At 52.0% G+C, this 19,489-nt stretch overlaps 1 protein-coding gene across 8 annotated transcripts in view; it reads left to right on the forward strand.

Moving 5' to 3' along the window:
* PUM1 (pumilio RNA binding family member 1) overlaps positions 1-19,489 on the forward strand; it is an 88,681-nt gene that overhangs the window by 22,721 nt on the left and 46,471 nt on the right. For 6 of the 8 annotated variants that reach the window (XM_053998513.1, XM_053998509.1, XM_053998511.1 and 3 more), the window contains 4 exons: positions 6,056-6,164; positions 9,073-9,251; positions 11,146-11,312; positions 14,632-14,902. In XM_053998513.1, the coding sequence (XP_053854488.1) occupies positions 6,056-6,164; positions 9,073-9,251; positions 11,146-11,312; positions 14,632-14,902 (726 nt within the window). The remainder of the gene's footprint in view (positions 1-6,055; positions 6,165-9,072; positions 9,252-11,145; positions 11,313-14,631; positions 14,903-19,489) is intronic. The other 2 variants (XM_053998512.1, XM_053998516.1) reach the window with 1 other exon arrangement.

Consider the following 19,489-nt stretch of genomic DNA (forward strand, 5'->3'; position numbering starts at 1 on the left):
TATCCTTATCTGGGAACATTAAGAATACTTTAAAAGCCCCCACGATTTTCTTCTCTCTTGGGGCTGTTTCCATCCTCAGACTCCCAGCCTCGTATTCCTGAATTTCTAGCGAGTGGAAGTGCAATATTTTCTCAAGCAGGGATTGAAAAGAGTCCCAGAGCCCCTTTTTCTCCACTCCAAGCTGTGAAAGCTTTGTGCTGTTGGTAGTGACTGTGGTCAGTACTGCTGAAAGCAGCTCTGGGGGCAGAGGACGTTGTCCCTCTGTTCCAGCACCTTGTCCAGGCTGTTCTCTGGGATGAAGAACTCACCTTGGAGCTTTGTCTAGCAGTTCCATGTGGGATTTTGGTGCTGTGGCTCAGCTCAGCACATATGGCCCTTAAGGCCTTGATCCCACAGCCCTGACCCTTATCTCTGGCTTAACACAAGCCCTGCAAGTTCCCTTTCTCCCCCAGCCTCAGGGTGGGGAGCTGCATGTCTGCTTTTCCTTGCTGAAATCCCTTGGATCTGTAGCTTTGCAGCAGGGAATTTTAATGCAGCGTCTCTGGGGGTAGCAGGCAGCATAGAGGGGCTGTGAGGTGCAGTTGGGTTTGTCCCCAACCCCTTACAGGCATTTGGGACCTTGGATTTGGAGTAGGTTGTGCAAAGTCAGTGTCTGGAGTCGGGAGCAGCTGGGTGAGGTGCTGGTGAAACTTAATCCTGAGGGTGGGAGGAGGATGGGGACACAGAGCCATGAGGCAACTGGAGGTGCTTAACTTCAGACCTGGAGTACTGGGGGTAGCAGGGAATTGGAGCCTGCCCTAGAAGAGAAATGTTGGTGAGAAATATTTTATACATTTAACTGAAAGTGTTTGATTATTGCTGGGCTGCTGCCCTTGCAGGTGGCAGTGCTGGGGTCACTGAGTGTGGGCAGTGAGATTCCTGCAGCCCCTGGGGATCGCTGTGGGGGAGCTCTGGGACATCAGAACCTGGAGAGGCAGCTCGGATCCCTGCTCTGGGACAGGGACAGCAGCCAGGGCACGGCTGGAGCTGGGCCAGGGCAGCTCAGGCTGCAGCTCAGGGAAAGGTTCTTCCCCCAGAGGGTGCTGGCACTGCCCAGGCTCCCCAGGGAATGGGCACGGCCCCGAGGCTGCCAGAGCTCCAGGGATGCCCAGGGTGGGGTTGTTGGGGGTCCAGGAGCTGCATCAATGATCCCTGTGGATATTCCAGCTCAGGATATTCCATGATTCTGTGCCCATGTCCATGGTTAATGCCCCATTGGTGCTGCTGGGTGGGTCCTGGAGAAGTCCCTGCAGAGGGACACAGTCCCAGTGGTTGTGACACTGAGGTTGAACACTTCTGTAACCTGGGTTAAAGAAAACAACCACAAACCAAACAAAAATGAAGGAAAAAACCACCCCAAACTAAACCCCTGTGCCTCTGCTTTCCATGCTACTGATGTGTTCCCATAAATTTATGATTTATTGGCCCCATAAATTTATGATTCATTGGCAGCTGGGGAGTACTAATAACGTTTGGGTTGAGATTTTCAGTTTCCCCAGCACTGGCAGCGTTGAAGATGGGAGTGGAGCCAGGATGGAGATGGGAGCAGTGGGGCCGGGATGGAGATGGGAACAGTGGGGCCAGGATGGAGATGGGAGCAGTGGAGCTGGGATGGAGATGGGAGCAATGGGGCTGGGATGGAGATGGGAGCAGTGGGGCTGGGATGGAGATGGGAGCAGTGGAGCTGGGATGGAGATGGGAGCAGTGGGGCTGGGATGGAGATGGGAGCAGTGGGGCTGGGATGGAGATGGGAGCAGTGGGGCTGGGATGGAGATGGGGGCAGTGGGGTTGGGATGGAGATGGGAGCAGTGGGGCTGGGATGGAGATGGTGCCACAGCAGCTCCCCTGGCACTTCAGGAAAGCACAGGGCAGATGTGGAGCAGATGTGAACGGGAGCACAAGGAATGGTCAGACATTCCCAGCCCTAAGCTTCCTTCCCTGTTCTCTCCCCAGAGCTGTGAGCGATGCGAGTCCCAGAGCGGGCAGGGAATGCCTGTTCCTTGCACAGCAGTGCCAGGGCAGTGCCAGGGCAGGGCTGCCCCAGGGCACTGCAAGGCTCTCCCGGGTCTGTGCAGGGATGTGCCAGGGCTGTCCTGGAGCTGTCCCAGTACAGTGCAGGGATGTGCAGGGCTGGCATTGCTGGCACTGCTGCCTGTGCTCTCCTGTGCAGGGCTGGCATTGCTGGCACTGCTGCCTGTGCTGTCCTGTGCAGGGCTGGCATTGCTGGCACTGCTGCCCTGTGCTGTCCTGTGCAGGGCTGGCATTGCTGGCACTGCTGCCCTGTGCTCTCCTGTGCAGGGCTGGCACTGCTGCCTGTGCTGTCCTGTGCAGGGCTGGCATTGCTGGCACTGCTGCCCTGTGCTGTCCTGTGCAGGGCTGGCATTGCTGGCACTGCTGCCCTGTGCTGTCCTGTGCAGGGCTGGCATTGCTGGCACTGCTGCCTGTGCTCTCCTGTGCAGGGCTGGCACTGCTGCCAGGTGCTCTCCTGTGCAGGGCTGGCACTGCTGGCATTGCTGGCACTGCTGCCTGTGCTGTCCTGTGCAGGGCTGGCACTGCTGGCACTGCTGCCCTGTTCTCTCCTGTGTAGGGCTGGCACTGCTGGCACTGCTGCCAGGTGCTCTCCTGTGCAGGGCTGGCATTGCTGGCACTGCTGGCAGGTGCTCCCCTCCCTGCCCCAGCTGGGGAGGGCAGATAACATCTGCAAAGCAGGACCTGTAAACACCCAGGTAAATACGTGCTGTAAATACCTGCTCTGCCTTCCCTGCCTGTTGCTGCAGACAAACCCAGTTCTGCACTGCACAGATGGCTGCTTTTATCTTAATATTTGCCTTGTCTGAGGGGGATCAGTTTTCTTAATTTGTCTAATTCATAATCCCATCTCAGTGGGATCTCTGTGCCCTGGCTGCTGGAAGAATTGCTTTTGTTGATGGTGGGTAAGTCCTCTGCTCCTCCCTGCTCTGCCAAATTGAATATTGGCCTAACTCGTAAGTCCTTTGTAAGAGGGCTTAGCAGGATTATTTTCATAGTGGATAGGGTCAATTTTAATAAAAGCCAGGGAATGAATAAAGGACTCTGGTTCTAAACCGCTGCTTGTTCTTTTTCAAATTTCCAACCTGCAGAACTGCTTGAGAGTCACTTAAAATACCCTTTTTTTTCTTCCATTGCAACTGACAACTTTCCCTGAGGAAAAATTCATTGTCTTAGCAGCCTGTTGCATAATTGCAGATGATTGCTGCTCGCTAATGCTCTGTGCTGGTTGGAGCAGCACTTGACAGGACAAAGCCCCCTCCCCTCATTAGCATCTGTTAATATTGGCTTTGGGGTTTCCCTTATAGCTGTAAATAGCTCTGGGATCTCCGTGTGAGGTAAACTTCTCTCTTCTGATTGTTTCTGCTGTCTCCAGTTGGAAACTTGGTGCTTCTGGTGGGAGATACTAAACTGGAGGGAGCAGAGCTGGGGTTCTCTGAGCAGGAGCAGGGGTGTGCAGGGGACAGTGAGAATTAAAATGTTTTGTGAGCCTTGGGTGTGATTCGCTGCAAAACTCACAAGGTGTTGGGGTGCAGTTCTGCAGGATTGTGCTGGTAAAGGTTTGGCTTTCCTTAGGAAAGGGGTAGAGGAGAGCAGGGCAAAGAGGGAAGGGCTGGATTAGCTGCAGATCCCCCTCCAGCAGGGAATGCTGGTACAGCCCCAGGTGTGCTGCAGCTGCTGCAGGTGTGGGAGAATCCCTGAGTGCTTTGGTGGGAAGGGATCTCAAAGCCCATCCAGTTCCACCTCCCACTGTCCCAGGCTGCTCCAAGCAGGTGTTGTCAGGAGCAATGGGAAGTGTTTAACTGCAGCTAAAATTCACTTTAATCAGTTTGTGCTGCTTTCTGTTCAAAATTCCTTGCAATGCCATGAGGAGAGTTGTTATTTCTGCACTGTGGCAGCAGCAGGAGAAAAAAAAAACTGTAGTTGAAGAAATACGGGAATAACAGAAGATTTTAAAAAAAATTTGCAAGACACCTGATGCATGTTGATGTTTATAAATACTGGAGGCAGTGCTTGGCTTTTCCCTCCTTCAGGGAGGGAGGAACAGGTTGATCTGTGTTTGGGAATGATTGCTGCTCATGGGAGCCTCCTGCCCTTCCACTTGGGGTTATTTTGGGATGGCAGAAAGGGGAGCATGGGGCAGGGTCCCTGCTTTTATCCTCGCTCCGTGTGGAGGGTGTGAGGAGAAATCCTGTCTGAAATCGCTGCCAACTGATCGGTTTTGTAAACAAACAGCTCTTTGTTGAGCTGGGAGGAAACTGAGAGCACAACTTCGTGATTGTGCTTTGAAGCAGCACCCGAGAGCTGTGAAATCAGTTCTTGCTGCTTCCTCTGCATCCAGCAGCTGATTTACTCCTGGAGTTCAGCCTTACATTTGCACATCTGCTGCTGGAGTTATCTGCAGGAGTTGATATCAGCCAGGATATTGAATTTGATATCAATCAGGGCATTGAATTTGATATCAAATCGAGATACTGAAGTGGTTATCAGGATATTTAATTTGCTATCAGTCAGGGTATTGATACAGATAGCATTTATCACCACTCCTGATCCAGAGGAGAGATCCCCAGAACTGATGATTCTTGTTTGTTCCATGGAAATTTCAGGCAGATTCAGGTTCTTTTCATCTTCAGTTTGAGTTTTATCCCAGCTTCAGGCAAGGCTCATTTCATGGTTACTTTGCAGTGAATGTGCTGCTGGGAATTCCTTCCATCCATCCCATCCAGAGGATTTACTGGGATGTTGTCCCCTTGCCACCTCAGGGCCTGGAATTCCCATGTGGAGGTGATCCCTGGTGAAGCTGTTCCCAAAAGTCCCTAAAGAATGGGAAGAGGGATACAGGAGAGGGATTTTCCCAAGGCCTGCAGGGACAGGAGCCAGGGAATGGCTCCCAGTGCCAGAGGGCAGGGCTGGATGGGATCTTGGGAATTGGGAATTGTTCCCTGGCAGGGTGGGCAGGGGCTGGGCTGGAATTCCCAGAGCAGCTGTTCTCTCTGCCACCTCCAGAGCTGAGACCCCTGGGCTGTCCCAGCTCAGGATGGCTCTGTCCCATTCCCAGGAGCTTTTCCTGGGCTGTCCCAGCTCAGGATGGCTCTGTCCCATTCCCAGGAGCTTTTCCTGGGCTGTCCCAGCTCAGGATGGCTCTGTCCCATTCCCAGGAGCTTTTCCTGGGCTGTCCCAGCTCAGGATGGCTCTGTCCCATTGCCAGGAGCTTTTCCTGGGCTGCCCCAGCTCAGGGTGGCTCTGTCCCATTCCCAGGAGCTTTTCCTGGGCTGTCCCAGCTCAGGGTGGCTCTGTCCCATTCCCAGGAGCTTTTCCTGGGCTGTCCCAGCTCAGGATGGATGTGTCCCATTCCCAGGAGCTTTTCCTGGGCTGTCCCAGCTCAGGATGGCTCTGTCCCATTCCCAGGAGCTTTTCCTGGGCTGTCCCAGCTCAGGATGGCTCTGTCCCATTCCCAGGAGCTTTTCCTGGGCTGTCCCAGCTCAGGGTGGCTCTGTCCCATTCCCAGGAGCTTTTCCCACTCGTGGCAGGTGCTGCCCTCCCTCCCATCAGTGTTCCAAAGAGCCCCTGGAGCAGCAGAGTCCTCAGCAGAAGGGAGAAATGGGAACTCCTGATTTTTTCTGTCCCTCCAGCAGCAGCTCCCATTGGGAGGCAGGAATTTGTTCCCAGGTGACCTCAGGAAAACTCACACTATTTCCCCCCTCATTCATTTTTCCTTGTGAGGAGAGTGTCTGTGAGAGTGTCTGACGTGTGGGGGGTTCCTGGAGCTGGGAGGGAAATCAGGGATGGGGAGATGGAATTGTTCCCTCAGCTCTCACCTGGGAGATGTAAATATTTGATTATGTCACTTGTGTTTAATGATTGATACCTGCTAGAAGGGAGATGCTTACGGGGTTTATGTTTGCATTTTATACTTATTTTAATCATGCTTTGCTTTGTTTTGTTCTCTTTTTTTCTTTGTTTTGTTTTGTTTTTTTTTTAATTGCAGCAGCTGTTGCCGGGTAAAAAGTTTTGGGAATCTGATGATTCCAGCAAAGATGGACCAAAAGGGATATTTCTGGGAGATCAGTGGAGAGACAGTGCGTGGGGAACGTCAGGTAGCTCAATTGTTTCCTTAATTTAGTTGGGGTTGAATACAGAAATGTGCAATTTATTTACTCAAAGTCCAGGCTGGATGACACAGCTTTGAAAAGATTTAAAAACCCATCTGGTTTATATAATAAAAAGCAAATAGAAAACCTGACTTTGCTTTGTGATAAAATTAAGATATCCAGGGATGTCAGAACATTGTGTAATGTGAATATGTGTAAATCCATGTTTATCTGCTTAAAAATCTTAAATTATGTTTAAAATTTCAATTTCTGGCATGTTTTCTACCTTGGGATGGATCAGCTGAAAGTTTAAACAAAGGTCTTAGAGAACAAGATGAATTTAAAAAAAATCCCTTCATTTTTTAAATACTAAACCAACCAACCATTCAGTTAAAAAAAAAAAAAAAAGATGTTTTGAATTAGTGTTGAGTTAAATCTGCCAAAGATTTTGTTCTTGCATCAGGATTGTTTTTGTTTTTGGACTTGATGGGAGAGCAACATTCAATTTAAAAATAAAAAAAAAAAAGTTTTGAATTAGTATTGAATTTTATCTGCCAAAGATTTTGTTCTTGTCTCCCTCATTTTAAACTTTGGGGGAGGATATTCAGGTTGGTTTTAGGAAAAAAAAAAAAAAAAAAACAAACCTGCAAGTGCTGAGTTTGAAATGCTGACCTTTGATTTATTCTGTCCATGGTTTCTGTGTCATGAATCTGCTGCTGAAACACAGCTGGGTGTCTGCTGCAGCTCCCAAAAGCTCCAGCTCCCAGGAAATGGCATTTCCAGCTCCCGGGAAATGGCATTTCCAGCTCCCGGGAAATGGCATTTCCAGCTCCCGGGAAATGGCATTTCCAGCTCCCAGGAAATGGCATTTCCAGCTCCCAGGAAATGGCATTTCCAGCTCCCAGGAAATGGCATTTCCAGCTCCCAGGAAATGGCATTTCCAGCTCCCAGGAAATGGCATTTCCAGCTCCCAGGAAATGGCATTTCCAGCTCCCAGGAAATGGCAGCTCCCAGGAAATGGCAGCTCCCAGGAAATGGCAGCTCCCAGGAAATGGCATTTCCAGCTCCCAGGAAATGGCATTTCCAGCTCCCAGGAAATGGCATTTCCAGCTCCCAGGAAATGGCATTTCCAGCTCCCAGGAAATGCCATTTACCTCACTGTAGTGTGGGGTTTTCCCTGATGAAAATACCCGGTTTTAAATTAGTGCTAAAGCCTTCTTTTATTATTTACATTAAACAAATGGCCATGAAAAGGGGACAGAGCTTCTCAAAGTGTGCCTGGCTGGATCAGTCTGGGCACTGGGGGGATTTTGGGCACCCTCAGGAGCACCTTGTACCTGCCTTAGCCCAGCCTGGAGCTGAGGGGGCTTGGGGCTGAGCCAGGCTTTGGGACCAGCTGAGGTTGGGATTTTCTCCCCCCAGGCAGTCTCATCCCACACCTGCAGGAGTCCAGGCCCCTCTCATCCCTCCCTGTGCTGATTCCCATTCACCCCCCAGCTCACAGAGCCCTGAGGGTCTGGAAGTTTCCCTTTGGCTCCCCTAAAAGTCTCCCTTTGGCTCTGCTCCCCAAACCCCCCAGTCCCTGCAGCCCCCGTGGGATGGTGGAGCTCGGATCCTCCCTGGCTCCACCCGTGCCCAGGCTGCCCTGCTGCATTTGGGCTTTCACTCCTCTGCCTCACACTTGTGCATTTGGAACCTTTAAAGGCTTTTCAGAACTTCTAAAAGCTACAAGCTCTAGTCCTGCCCTCCCTTCCACTCCTGGGACACGGAGTTGGGCAGCAGTGCTGGGTTAAAACCAGCTTTTCCCTTTCTTTTTGGGAAGCTTTTTCCCCCCACAACCCCCCCCCCCCAGTCCATCCAGGTGAGGCCTGGATCTTCCTTGGCTCCATCCCTTCTCCATCCGTGCCCACAGGATGCACTGCAGGCCTCCCACGTGGATTTGGGGTTTTACTCTACCCCAAAGTTGTGGATTTAGACCCTTCAAAGCCAGCCCAGCTCAAAGCTGCAGTCCTGCCCTTCCTTCCCCTCCTGGGGACACAGAGTTGGGCAGCAGTGCCTGGTTAAAACTGGCTTTTCCCCTTTTTTGGAAGTTTTATCCCAAAAAGTCTTTGTGGCCACGTTGATGGGAAAAGGAAGGAAGTTCAGCCAGGAGCAGTGAGAGGATGGAATTCCTTTCACCTGCTTCACGAGGAAGCTCCAGTGTCAATATCCTTGGCTATTGATGTCCCACCAGCCCCTGGCAACTCCTACACCTGCTGCCTGCTATTTTTGACTCCCTGCCTGTTGCCAGGAGCAGAGAATCCCCTTCCCCTTCCCCTTTTGGGGTCACTCTCCCCTCCCCAGGCAGGGATTTGGGCAGAGCCCGAAGGATTTGGAGCCCCCGAGTCTGTCCTGGTTGAGCCTCAAAGCCTCAGCGATGGCAAAGGGCTGGGGCAGGAGGACAGGGGGATGAAGAAGGAGAAATGAACTCCTCAGAAACCTTTTCTTGAGGAAAGAGCAGCCAGGAAAATCTCTGATCTTGACACGAACACAACAATTGGTGGAACAAAGGACACAGGGCTGGTGGAGCAGCAGGATCATGTTTTAAATGACAAACCAAAACTTGTTTTCACTGTGCTAACGCAAGAATTTTACTAAAACTAAAAACTAAAACTTTGGTTTTTTTAATTGCAACCTTTAATTAGTCATTTTATAAGTTTACATTTTAATCCTAGCTCTCACTTGCAGGTTTACATGTTGTAGTATTTAAAAAATGAGAAAGCCATCCTGGCTTAACTAATGGACATCAGCAGAATCACAGAGTTGGCACTTGTGAGTGCAAATAAGCCCCTGGGGAGTACATATTGAATGATTTAAATTGCCTCCTTTGAATAGTTGGATCTGCTTGTGAGAGTTTCCCATGTTTCTGTTCCAGATCACTCTGTTTCCCAGCCAATTATGGTTCAGAGAAGACCTGGGCAGGGCTTCCATGTGAACAGTGAAGTGAACTCGGTGCTGTCACCACGGTCAGAGAGTGGAGGGCTGGGAGTGAGCATGGTGGAGTATGTGCTGAGCTCATCTCCTGGAGACTCCTGCCTAAGGAAAGGAGCATTTGTAAGTGCCTGATTGCCACCTTTCTCTTCTTTTCTCTTGGTTTGCTTGGTTGTGAATCATTCCTAGGGCAGAGGTTTCTTTCTTGCTCTCAGTTTGGCTCTTCCCTCAAACAGGGCAGGTTTAGTCCTTGGCTTGGGGATGTGGGGTGGGAGATGGGAAGGTGCTGGCGTTCCCTGGATCCTTGGAAAAGCCCCCCAGCAGAAACACCCCATCCAAGCTAATCCTTGGGGAAGGTGCCACAAACCTGCACTGAGCCTGTTGGTGCTGATCCCACAAATGGGATTCCAGCTCCAGGCTCTTTACCTGATGATAACTGTCATGGCATCATGTTCATCCTTGTCCTGGAGGTTTTCCTTACGCAGTTTTTTGGAATAAAACCCCCCCACCAAACAGATTGGTGTCAGGCACCCTTCCCTGGAGCTCCTGTTAGGGGCTGGGTGTGTGTCACAGCTGGCATTGCTGGGGCAGCTCGTTCCCCTGGGGAATGGCAGCACCCCTTTTGTGGGCTGGGGAAGGGGCCCAGCCTCCAGCTCATGGATGTGGGGAGAGCTGGCATCGAGCCCAGCCCTGGAGTGGGGAACAGGGCTCCAGAAATGGTGGAGAAGCCTCCTTTGGCTGCTGTCCTCTGCAGCTCCCCCCAGCCCTGCAGGGGTTGCTGGCCCTCATCAGAGGGTGCCCAAGGACCTGGGAGAGCCCTGGGAGAGCAGGGAGGATTTCTGGGATGTGAGCACTCAGGGCAGGGAGGCAGTTCATCCCAGCTGGGGGTCAGGAGGGGTTTGCTGCTCAGCACAATCAGAGTGCCAGGGGTGACACAGCTGTCACTGCTGAACCCCCTTCTTTGGGGCAATATTGCTCCACGGCTGGACTGACAGGTGGCATTTCCAAGGAATATTAAGGAAACACAATTTTATTTTCTTTCAGAAGCAACACCAAAAGATTTTTGCTTTCAGAACAATTTTTTTTTTCTCTAAATATGAGGGAAAAAATCCCTCCCTGCAATCAGAGAGAGTGGGGAAAGGGTTCAGTGGGTAGAGGCAGAAATGTTGTGTGCAGAGCACTTCTCCCTCCAGTCAGGCAGAAGGCAGGCTTTGGATGTCTGTCCCTGTGACAGCACCAAAGCTGCCTCTGATAAATATGTTTATATGCCCCTTGCTGGTTTTTATCATAAATTATGTTGTTTTTCCTCTCCCTTTTGTTGTTCAAAACACTGCCCCAGGCATCATCACCCTTTATTCTCCTCCCAAGTGCAATAAAATGCAGACACGCTGCAGATGTAATGCCACTCATGGAATGATCAACAGAACAGAAATCCTTTTTTTCCCCTCTTTTTTTCCCTCTTTTCTCCCAAAGAAATGTGCTTCAGGATTACAGGGGCCAGTGACTGAGGCAGTGATTTATTTGAGTGTTTTAAAATGAGCTGTGCCTTGGAATTCACTGGTGATGCCTCCAAAACTGAGGTGATTTTCAAGCACTTGTCCAGTCAAGAGCTGTCTCTGACACTGAGCCAGGCACTTCAGAGAGGCACTAATTCACTTTATGCCCCTGCAGCATTTGCTGGTGTTGATTTTGAAGTTCTTAAGTCCCATCTAGAAAGAGAATTCCTTAAAATTATTTTGGCATGGGATTTTTAGAGTCTATAAAAGCAAACCTTGAGTTACTAAATGAAGAAACCTGAAGAGATGAAACACCTCTTGGAAGAATGAGAGCTAATTCCCTGATTTCTTTGATTATTATTGAGTACTTTGCATTTTTAGCTATTTTTTTGGGGTAGGAATTAATGTTTGCAAGTGACTTCTTTTATGGTGACATGTGTCTTTGATTTGTTACCATCTCGGGGTAACGGGAAGATTGATCTGAAAACTCAGCTTATTAAAACAATGTCTCTTTTGCCCAGGGGCCAAGGGATGCAGAGAGTGATGAGAATGACAAAGGGGATAAGAAAAGCAAGGGCACGTTTGATGGAGATAAATTGGGAGATCTGAAGGAGGAGGGGGATGTGATGGATAAATCCAATGGTTTGCCTGTTCAGAACGGGATCGACGCCGATGTCAAAGACTTCAGGTATGTGCATTGGTGCTTAGTGATTAATCAGTTAATAATAATCACTTAATAATAATCAGTGATGGGGTCTAAGCTCAGTCTCTCCAGGCTCTCACTCCATCCCCTGCAGGGCCACGGGGGGGAGAATTGGAAAGGGAAAAGTGAAAATTCGTGGGCTGAGGTGGGAACATTTGAATGGGGAAAGGAAAAACTGGGCATGGAAGCGAAGCTAAGCAGGAATTCATGCAGCACATCCCAGGGAAGGTGTCAGCCACCCCATTCCCAGGAAAGCTGGGCTCCACTGGGGGTCACTGGAGCATCTCCCTGCCCAGGAAAGGCTGAGGGAGCTGGGGCTGCTCAGCCTCGACAGGGCCCTCAGCTCTGGCTGTCCCTGGCTGTCCCTTGTGTCCCTGGCCATCCCTGAGGGTGTCCCTGAGGGTGTCCCTGTCCATCCCTGAGGGTGTCCCTGTCCATCCCTGGCTGTCCCTGTCCATCCCTGAGGGTGTCCCTGGCTGTCCCTGAGGGTGTCCCTGGCTGTCCCTGTCCATCCCTGGCTGTCCCTGTCCATCCCTGAGGGTGTCCCTGGCTGTCCCTGTCCATCCCTGAGGGTGTCCCTGGCTGTCCCTGTCCATCCCTGGCTGTCCCTGTCCATCCCTGAAGGTTTCTCTGGCTATCCCTGTCCATCCCTGTCCATCCCTGGCTCTCCCTGTCCATCCCTGAGGGTGTCCCTGGCTGTCCCTGAGGGTGTCCCTGGCTGTCCCTGTCCATCCCTGGCTGTCCCTGTCCATCCCTGGCTGTCCCTGTCCATCCCTGAGGGTGTCCCTGGCTATCCCTGTCCATCCCTGTCCATCCCTGGCTGTCCCTGGCTGTCCCTGTCCATCCCTGAAGGTTTCTCTGGCTATCCCTGTCCATCCCTGTCCATCCCTGGCTGTCCCTGTCCATCCCTGAAGGTTTCTCTGGCTATCCCTGTCCATCCCTGTCCATCCCTGTCCATCCCTGTCCATCCCTGTGTGCAGGAGGGCAGGGCAGCCCCAGGCTCTGCTCCAGGCCCAGCGATGGCCCCAGAGCCCCGGGCAGGGCCTGAGCCCAGGAGCTGCCCCTGCCCGGGAGGCAGAACTGCCCTGGGCAGTGCCAGCCCCGGGCAGAGCCCAGAGAGGGGCTGGAGTCTCCTCCCTGGCACATTCCAGAGCCACATGGGCACCCTGCTGTGCCCTGGGCTCTGGGAGTGGCACCAGTGACCCCATGGGGTCCTCCCAGCCTGACCCAGTCTGGGATTCTGTGGCAGGGACTGGTGAAGACCAAACACCAGCACTCCAAACAGCCTCCCCTTCCCTCTTCCCTCAGCTCTGGGTGCTGTGTGGGCTGGGATATCACAGAATCCCAGAGTGGCCTGGGATGGAAGGGATCTTAAATCCCACCCAGGGACACCTCCCACTGTCCCAGGTGCTCCAAGCCTTGTCCAGCCTGGCCTTGGGCACTGCCAGGGATCCAGGGGCAGCCCCAGCTGCTCTGGGAATGTGTGCCAGGGCCTGCCCACCCTCAGTGTGCCCAACCCCTTCCTCTATCTGATCCCGACGATTCGATAAATAAATGATAAAATCTCTTTTATAAGAGCCCTTGGATCAGTTGGGATCAGCTGTCCCAGCTGTGTCACCCTCCCAGTGTCCCCCCAGTCCCTCACTGGTGGGGTGAGGAGCAGAGCAGCCCCTGGCAGTCAGCCCAGTCCCAAACCTGGGCACGCACTTGATGTTTTTGGGAAGGGTTTTCCATGCTGTAGTGTCCCCAGGATGTTCTGAATGTCCCCAGGGAACCCCTGAGAGCTCAGGGCTGGGTGTGATCCCCGTGATTTTCACTCCTGTTTTTAATCCCTCTGTGTGGGATTCCCATGGAAACCCCCTTGGGAAGGGTTGGCTCTGCTCCTGTCCTGTCCACATCACAGCTGGGGCTTTGGAGTTGTTCCTTGCAGCTCTGCAGGGGTAAAAACCTCCTGAAATGGTGGCCCTTGATGTCATTGATACATTTGTGTCCCTTGCTCATTTCTGGATCTCTTGTGGTTACTGGTGGCCTGTAGGAAAACTGGAGAAGCCAAACAAATGGTAAAATAGAATGTAAAAGCCAAACAAAGTGCTGGGAAATGCACATTCCTGGCTCCTCCATGGCTATGAAGCATTCCCATGAAGTCCAGTCCTTGTTCTGGGTGATCAGGAGCCCGTGGCAGCTACCTTAGAGTGGTGTTAAGTGAGATTTGGTGCCAGAGCTCCACACAATTAAAAATCACCAAATACTCCAGTAAATATAAGTGCTTTGGGAGATTGGAGCTTGTTCTGTCTGACTCTCAGGTGAGGAGAAAACAGAACCTGATTTTTTTACATTTTTTCTGTAACAGGTGTTTGAGGCTGGGGACTGGGGCTTGTGGGTTATTTTTTGTTAGTTTTTAAAATCCATCAATTTCTATGTAGAATTAACTCAGGGGACAATTTCAGACCATGATTTTTTACTTATTACACCACCTGCAGGCAGGCCTGGTGGGTCTCATGCTGGGCTGGAGCATTCCTGCTTCTGTTTTTTTAAATACATCAACTTCTGTGTAGAATTAACTTAGGGAACTATTTCAGACCATCTCTTTATTTTTTTCTTGTCTTCCACAATACTCCTACAGCACTTCTGCAACTTACAGGGAGTTCTGGTGGGTCTGGGGGTGTATTGCTGCTGTGGTGCTGGGCTGTAGCATGCCTAATTTTATTTTTTGTTTATTTTTAAAAACATATTTCTCAGTAGAATTCATTCGGTGAACTATTTCAGACCATCTTTTTTATTTTTCCCCCCTTTACTGCAACACCTCCAAGCAGTTCTGGTGGGTTTAGAGGTGTGATGTTGGGATGGAGTATTCCTGCTTTGTTTTTGTTTTTTTTTAATATATTTCTCAGTAGAATTAACTATTTCAGACCATCCCTGGTTTTTGCCCCCTCTTCTACAACACCTCCAAAGAGTTCTGCTGGGTCTGGGGATGTGATGGAGCATTCCTGCTTTTAGTTTTTATTTTTTAAATAACACCAATTTCTCCATAGAATTAATATGGAGAACTGTTTGAGACCATGCCTTTATTTTTCCCTCCTGTACTCCACCACCTCTGGGCAGTTCTGCTGGGTCTGGGGGTGTGATGGAGCATTCCTGCTTTTAGTTTTAATTTTCAAAAAATACATCAATTCTCCATAGAATTAATTTGGTGAACGACTTCAGACCATGCTTTTATTTTTCCCTCCTGTACTCCACCTCCTCCTGGAGGGTGGCATGCTGGGCTGGAGCATTCTCCTGACCCCTTTCCCCCCTCCCCACGCAGCCGCACGCCCGGGAACTGCCAGAACTCGGCGAGCGAGGTGGATCTGCTGGGCCCCAACCAGAACGGCTCCGAGGGCCTGGCCCAGCTGGCCAGCACCAACGGGGCCAAGCCCGTGGAGGACTTCTCCAACATGGAATCGCAGAGCGTGCCCCTGGACCCCATGGAGCACGTGGGCATGGAGCCGCTGCAGTTCGATTATTCCGGCACTCAGGTCCCCGTGGACTCGGCTGCGGCCACCGTGGGGCTCTTTGACTACAATTCCCAGCAGCAGGTACAGAGTGATCCCTGGATCCCTGTCCCTGGATCCCTGTCCCTGGTCCCTGATGCCTGGTCCCTGGTCCCTGGTCCCTGATCCCTGGTTTCTGATCCCTGGTCCCTGATGCCTGGTCCCTGGTCCCTGATCCCTGATCCCTGGCCCTGGTCTCTGATCCCTGGTCTCTGATCCCTGGTTTCTGATCCCTGGTCTCAGATCCCTGATGGCTGGTCCCTGATCCCAGATCCCTGATCCCTGTCCCTGGTCCCTGGTCTCTGATCCCTGGTTTCTGGTCCCTGGTTTCTGATCCCAGATCCCTGATCCCTGATGCCTGGTCCCAGATCCCTGGTCCCAGATCCCTGATGCCTGGTCCCAGATCCCAGATCCCTGATGCCTGATCCCTGGTCCCTGGTCCCTGATCCAGCCCCATGGCTCCAGTGGGGTCGGTGTGGGGTAGGATGAGCTCGGGATCCTGTCCTTGGAAGAGGGATGGAGGAAGATTGGAGGTGTTGTCATTGTCTTCGTGCTGTGTGTGTCCTCCCAGGGAACTAGAGCAGATCTGAGTCCCATGGCAGCTGGAATAATCAGAATTCCCACAGCAGTTCCCACAGCACTGCCCTCTCTGGTGATCCTGGCTGTCTTGAGGAGCTGGCATTGAAAAAGAGCTTTAAAAATAGTAAAAAGTACTAAAAAAAACCCAAACACTCGCCCTGGAGCCCAGGAGGTGACTGAGAGCCAACACCTGCTCAGCAAAGGTGTGAGCCCTGCCCTGGGCTTTGCTGAGCCCCACGCTGGGTTTTGTTAAGCCCCAATTTGGGCCCTCCTGGTCCCCACATTGGGCCCTGCTGAGCCCCGTGGTGGGCTGGGCTGAGCCCAGGTGTGAGCCCAGGTGTGAGCCCAGGTGTGAGCCCTGCTGAGCCCAGGTGTGAGCCCAGGTGTGAGCCCTGCTGAGCCCAGGTGTGAGCCCAGGTGTGAGCCCAGGTGTGAGCCCAGGTGTGAGCCCTGCTGAGCCCAGGTGTGAGCCCAGGTGTGAGCCCTGCTGAGCCCAGGTGTGAGCCCTGCTGAACCCAGGTGTGAGCCCAGGTGTGAGCCCTGCTGAGCCCAGGTGTGAGCCCTGCTGAACCCAGGTGTGAGCCCAGGTGTGAGCCCTGCTTGGGCCCAGGTGTGAGCCCTGCTGAACCCAGGTGTGAGCCCAGGTGTGAGCCCAGGTGTGAGCCCAGGTGTGAGCCCAGGTGTGAGCCCTGCTGAGCCCAGGTGTGAGCCCTGCTGAGCCCAGGTGTGAGCCCAGGTGTGAGCCCAGGTGTGAGCCCTGCTGAACCCAGGTGTGAGCCCAGGTGTGAGCCCTGCTTGGGCCCAGGTGTGAGCCCAGGTGTGAGGCCTGCTGAGCCCAGGTGTGAGCCCAGGTGTGAGCCCAGGTGTGAGCCCAGGTGTGAGCCCTGCTGAGCCCCACACTGGGCCCTGCTGAGCCCCACACTGGGCCCTGCTGAGCCCCACTTTGTGTTTTGCTGAGCCCCACACTCAGCTTTGCTCAGCCAGAGCAGCCTGAGGCAATTACAAGTTCAAACTTTTCTTCTACCTGAGTTTAAACCCTAAGGGCAGAGTCCACTACTGCAAACCTTTATCTGAGCCTGGCTTAGGTTTGTTTGACCTTTCTCCCACACAAGCCCAGACTCCCTTGGCTCCTGCTGAATGCTGGGCCTGGCTCCAGCAATCGACTCCTGCTCTGCTCCCGTTCCTGCTCGTTTGGGTAATGATTCTAAACTTTATTGCTCTCCCTTTGCAAGTCTGATATCCCTCAAAGTAGAAGGGAATCCTTTGTTGTAGCTGATTGCAGGGATATAGAACTCTCCCTGGCTTCCCTAAAATATCTGATTTTTTTAGCAGAAGAGCCTCTGGCACTCTGGAGCGAGGGAAAGCATTGCCAAGTTTGTGCTGAGTTATCTCACAGCCTTAAAAGCAGTGTAAATATCTGTGTTGGAGCTCAGTTGGCTGCTCTGTTCTACAGCATCTTTGGGAGGTTAATGATGGAAAATTTAATGATTAAACTAAATAGCTGCTGTAGAGTTCAAAAAGGAGAAAAAACAGATAGTTCCAAGTCTTTGTCTTGCTCTGGGGTAAGGCCTGGGATGCCATAATTCCTTCTAAACCAGGAAAGTTGTGTGTTTTTTAAAACATCAGGGCTCCACAAGTGAGCTGCTTCTGGAGAAGCATTAGAGATGGAGCTGGAACGGCAGCAGTGGGAAGCCTGGAATTTGCATTTTGTCAGGGTTTTCTGTTTAAGTGAAGGCTCATTTACAAGTTTGAGGAGTTTTTGTTTGTTTCTTTCAGCCTTTAAAAATTAATATTTCAAATTTGGCACATCTGGCACCTCACTAGTGGAAATGAACCCTGCCAAAGGAAGGCAGAGCAGGGAAGGGTCCCTGTATTAGGGGCTGTGGATTTCTGCCTGGGTTTGCATTTATTTCATACCAAGTGGATGGGCACTGTCTGTGTGGAGCTGATGTCACCTCTGTGTCACCAACTGTCTGGGAATCATGGAATCACTGAGGCTGGAAAAGCCCTCTCAGAGAATCAAATCCCAGCTGTGCCCAATCCCCACCCTGAACCCAGCCCAGAGCTCTCAGTGCCACCTCCAGGAATTCCTGGGACAACTCCAGGGATGGGCACTCCAAACCCCCCTGGGCAGTTCCAAGGCCTGAGCCCCCTTTCCATGGGGAAATTCCTGCTGATTGCACCCTGAGCCTGCCCTGGCCCAGCCTGAGGCCGTTCCCTCTCCTCCTGTCCCTGTTCCCTGGAGCAGAGCCCGACCCCCCCGGCTGTCCCCTCCTGGCAGGAGCTGTGCAGAGCCACAAGGTCCCCCCTGAGCCTCCTTTTCTCCAGGCTGAGCCCCTTCCCAGCTCCCTCAGCCTCTCCTGGGGCTCCAGCCCCTTCCCAGCTCCCTTTCTGTGTTGTGAAGCCCAAATCCCCCCTCACCCCTCCCTGATTTTGGGGGAGCAGTGGGGACACAGCTGCTGTCCCTTGGTCCCAGCCAGGCCCTGCAGGGCTGTCAGACAAGATCTGTTCTTTTCAGTGTTCACCCTTGTGGCAGCTTCCACCTGCAGTGAAAGCAAACAGGAGCCTTCAGTCAGCCTGAGGTGCTGTAGTAAAGATCAGGAATCGTTCCCCAGCCAGGTGTGCCCTCTCAGGGCAGGTTTGTGTAAATCCAGGGGTCTTGTGCCCATTCCCTTAATTCCTGATGCCCAGAGCCAGGGGTCCTTGCTGCCCACTGCCACTCTCAGCCTGGATGAAAGGAATCTGACTTTGGCCATTCTGTTGGCAGCAGGAAATCTGTCCTGAACAAGGGATCTCATCCCCAAAAGTGCCTTTTGGGGTTGTGGGGAAGCATCCCATCCTTGGAAGGATTACAGGGAGCACAGCTGAAGGCAGGGTGAGGAAGGGGAAGGTTTTACCCAGATCTGATCTGATTGGGGATGTCAGATGTTGATATTGCGGAAGAAATTGGCTGAGGAAAATCTGTCTTCCAGAATTCCCATAACTCCGGGGTTCTGCTTCCTTGCAGTTCCCTCAGTGAGCTCCTCCACGTGGTGGAAATCATCCTTCATTTGTCTGCACATGGAGCAGCCTCACTGAAATGTTGGCTGATCTCCCTGAACTCCTCCAGAACCGTCTCAGGGCTTTGTAGCTTTTCACTCCAAATGCATTTCCCAGCAGCCTGAAATGCCCTTTTCTGATACCTTTGTAAATTCAGGTTGATATTCCTGTTGCAGAGGTTCCTGGGCCTTTTCCTACTCCTCAGTCCCACCTTCAGCACTGATCTCTGGGTTTGGAATGTGGGGCTGTGCTGTCAGCAGATGGAGACGGCACAGCTCTCCCTAAATACGTGGAGTTGATGATTCCCAGAGCTCCCCTGGCTTCTCTGCCTGAGGAAAGGCTGCATTGGGATGGTTTTTCTTGGCTCTGCTTCCTTGGACAGGCACAGGATGAAATCTGCAGCTGGGCTGAGTTTCTTCTGAGGGAGCTGAGCAAGGTTGTGAATTAAAGTTGGGGAGAGGGAGAGGTCACAGAATCCTGGAATGCTTTGGGTGGGAAAAGGCTTTAAAACTCATCCAATTCCAACCCCTGCCATGGCAGGGACACCTCCCACTGTCCCAGGCTGCTCCAGCCTGGCCTTGGGCACTGCCAGGGATCCAGGGGCAGCCCCAGCTGCTCTGGGAATTCATTCCAGCCCCTCCCCACCCTGCCAGGGAACAATTCCTTCCCAAGATCCCATCTGAATCCCTCCTCTCTTAGTTTAAGGCTATTCACCCTTGTCCTGTGCTGTAAAAAAAACCTTCTCCAGCTTTCTTGCAGACCTTTTATGTCTGGAAGTCAAATTTTGCAGGGACTAGATGAGCCCCCAGAGCAGGCAGACAACAAAAAGAGCCAAGAGCAGCAGGTGAAATATTGATGGTGAAGTATTGAGGCTCTGAGTGGGTGTGGATTCCTTTCTCCCAGTTTTTCTGATTCCCAGGTGGTTCGTTGAGTTGCATTTGGGAGGTGTGGAAGTCCTCACATGTGTGAAGTGAGCACAAGTGTTTTTAGGGAGATAAATGCTTTTTGTGCCCT

This window comes from Vidua macroura, chromosome 25 (genome assembly GCF_024509145.1).
Source record: "Vidua macroura isolate BioBank_ID:100142 chromosome 25, ASM2450914v1, whole genome shotgun sequence".
In the NCBI taxonomy this organism is placed as follows: domain Eukaryota; kingdom Metazoa; phylum Chordata; class Aves; order Passeriformes; family Viduidae; genus Vidua; species Vidua macroura.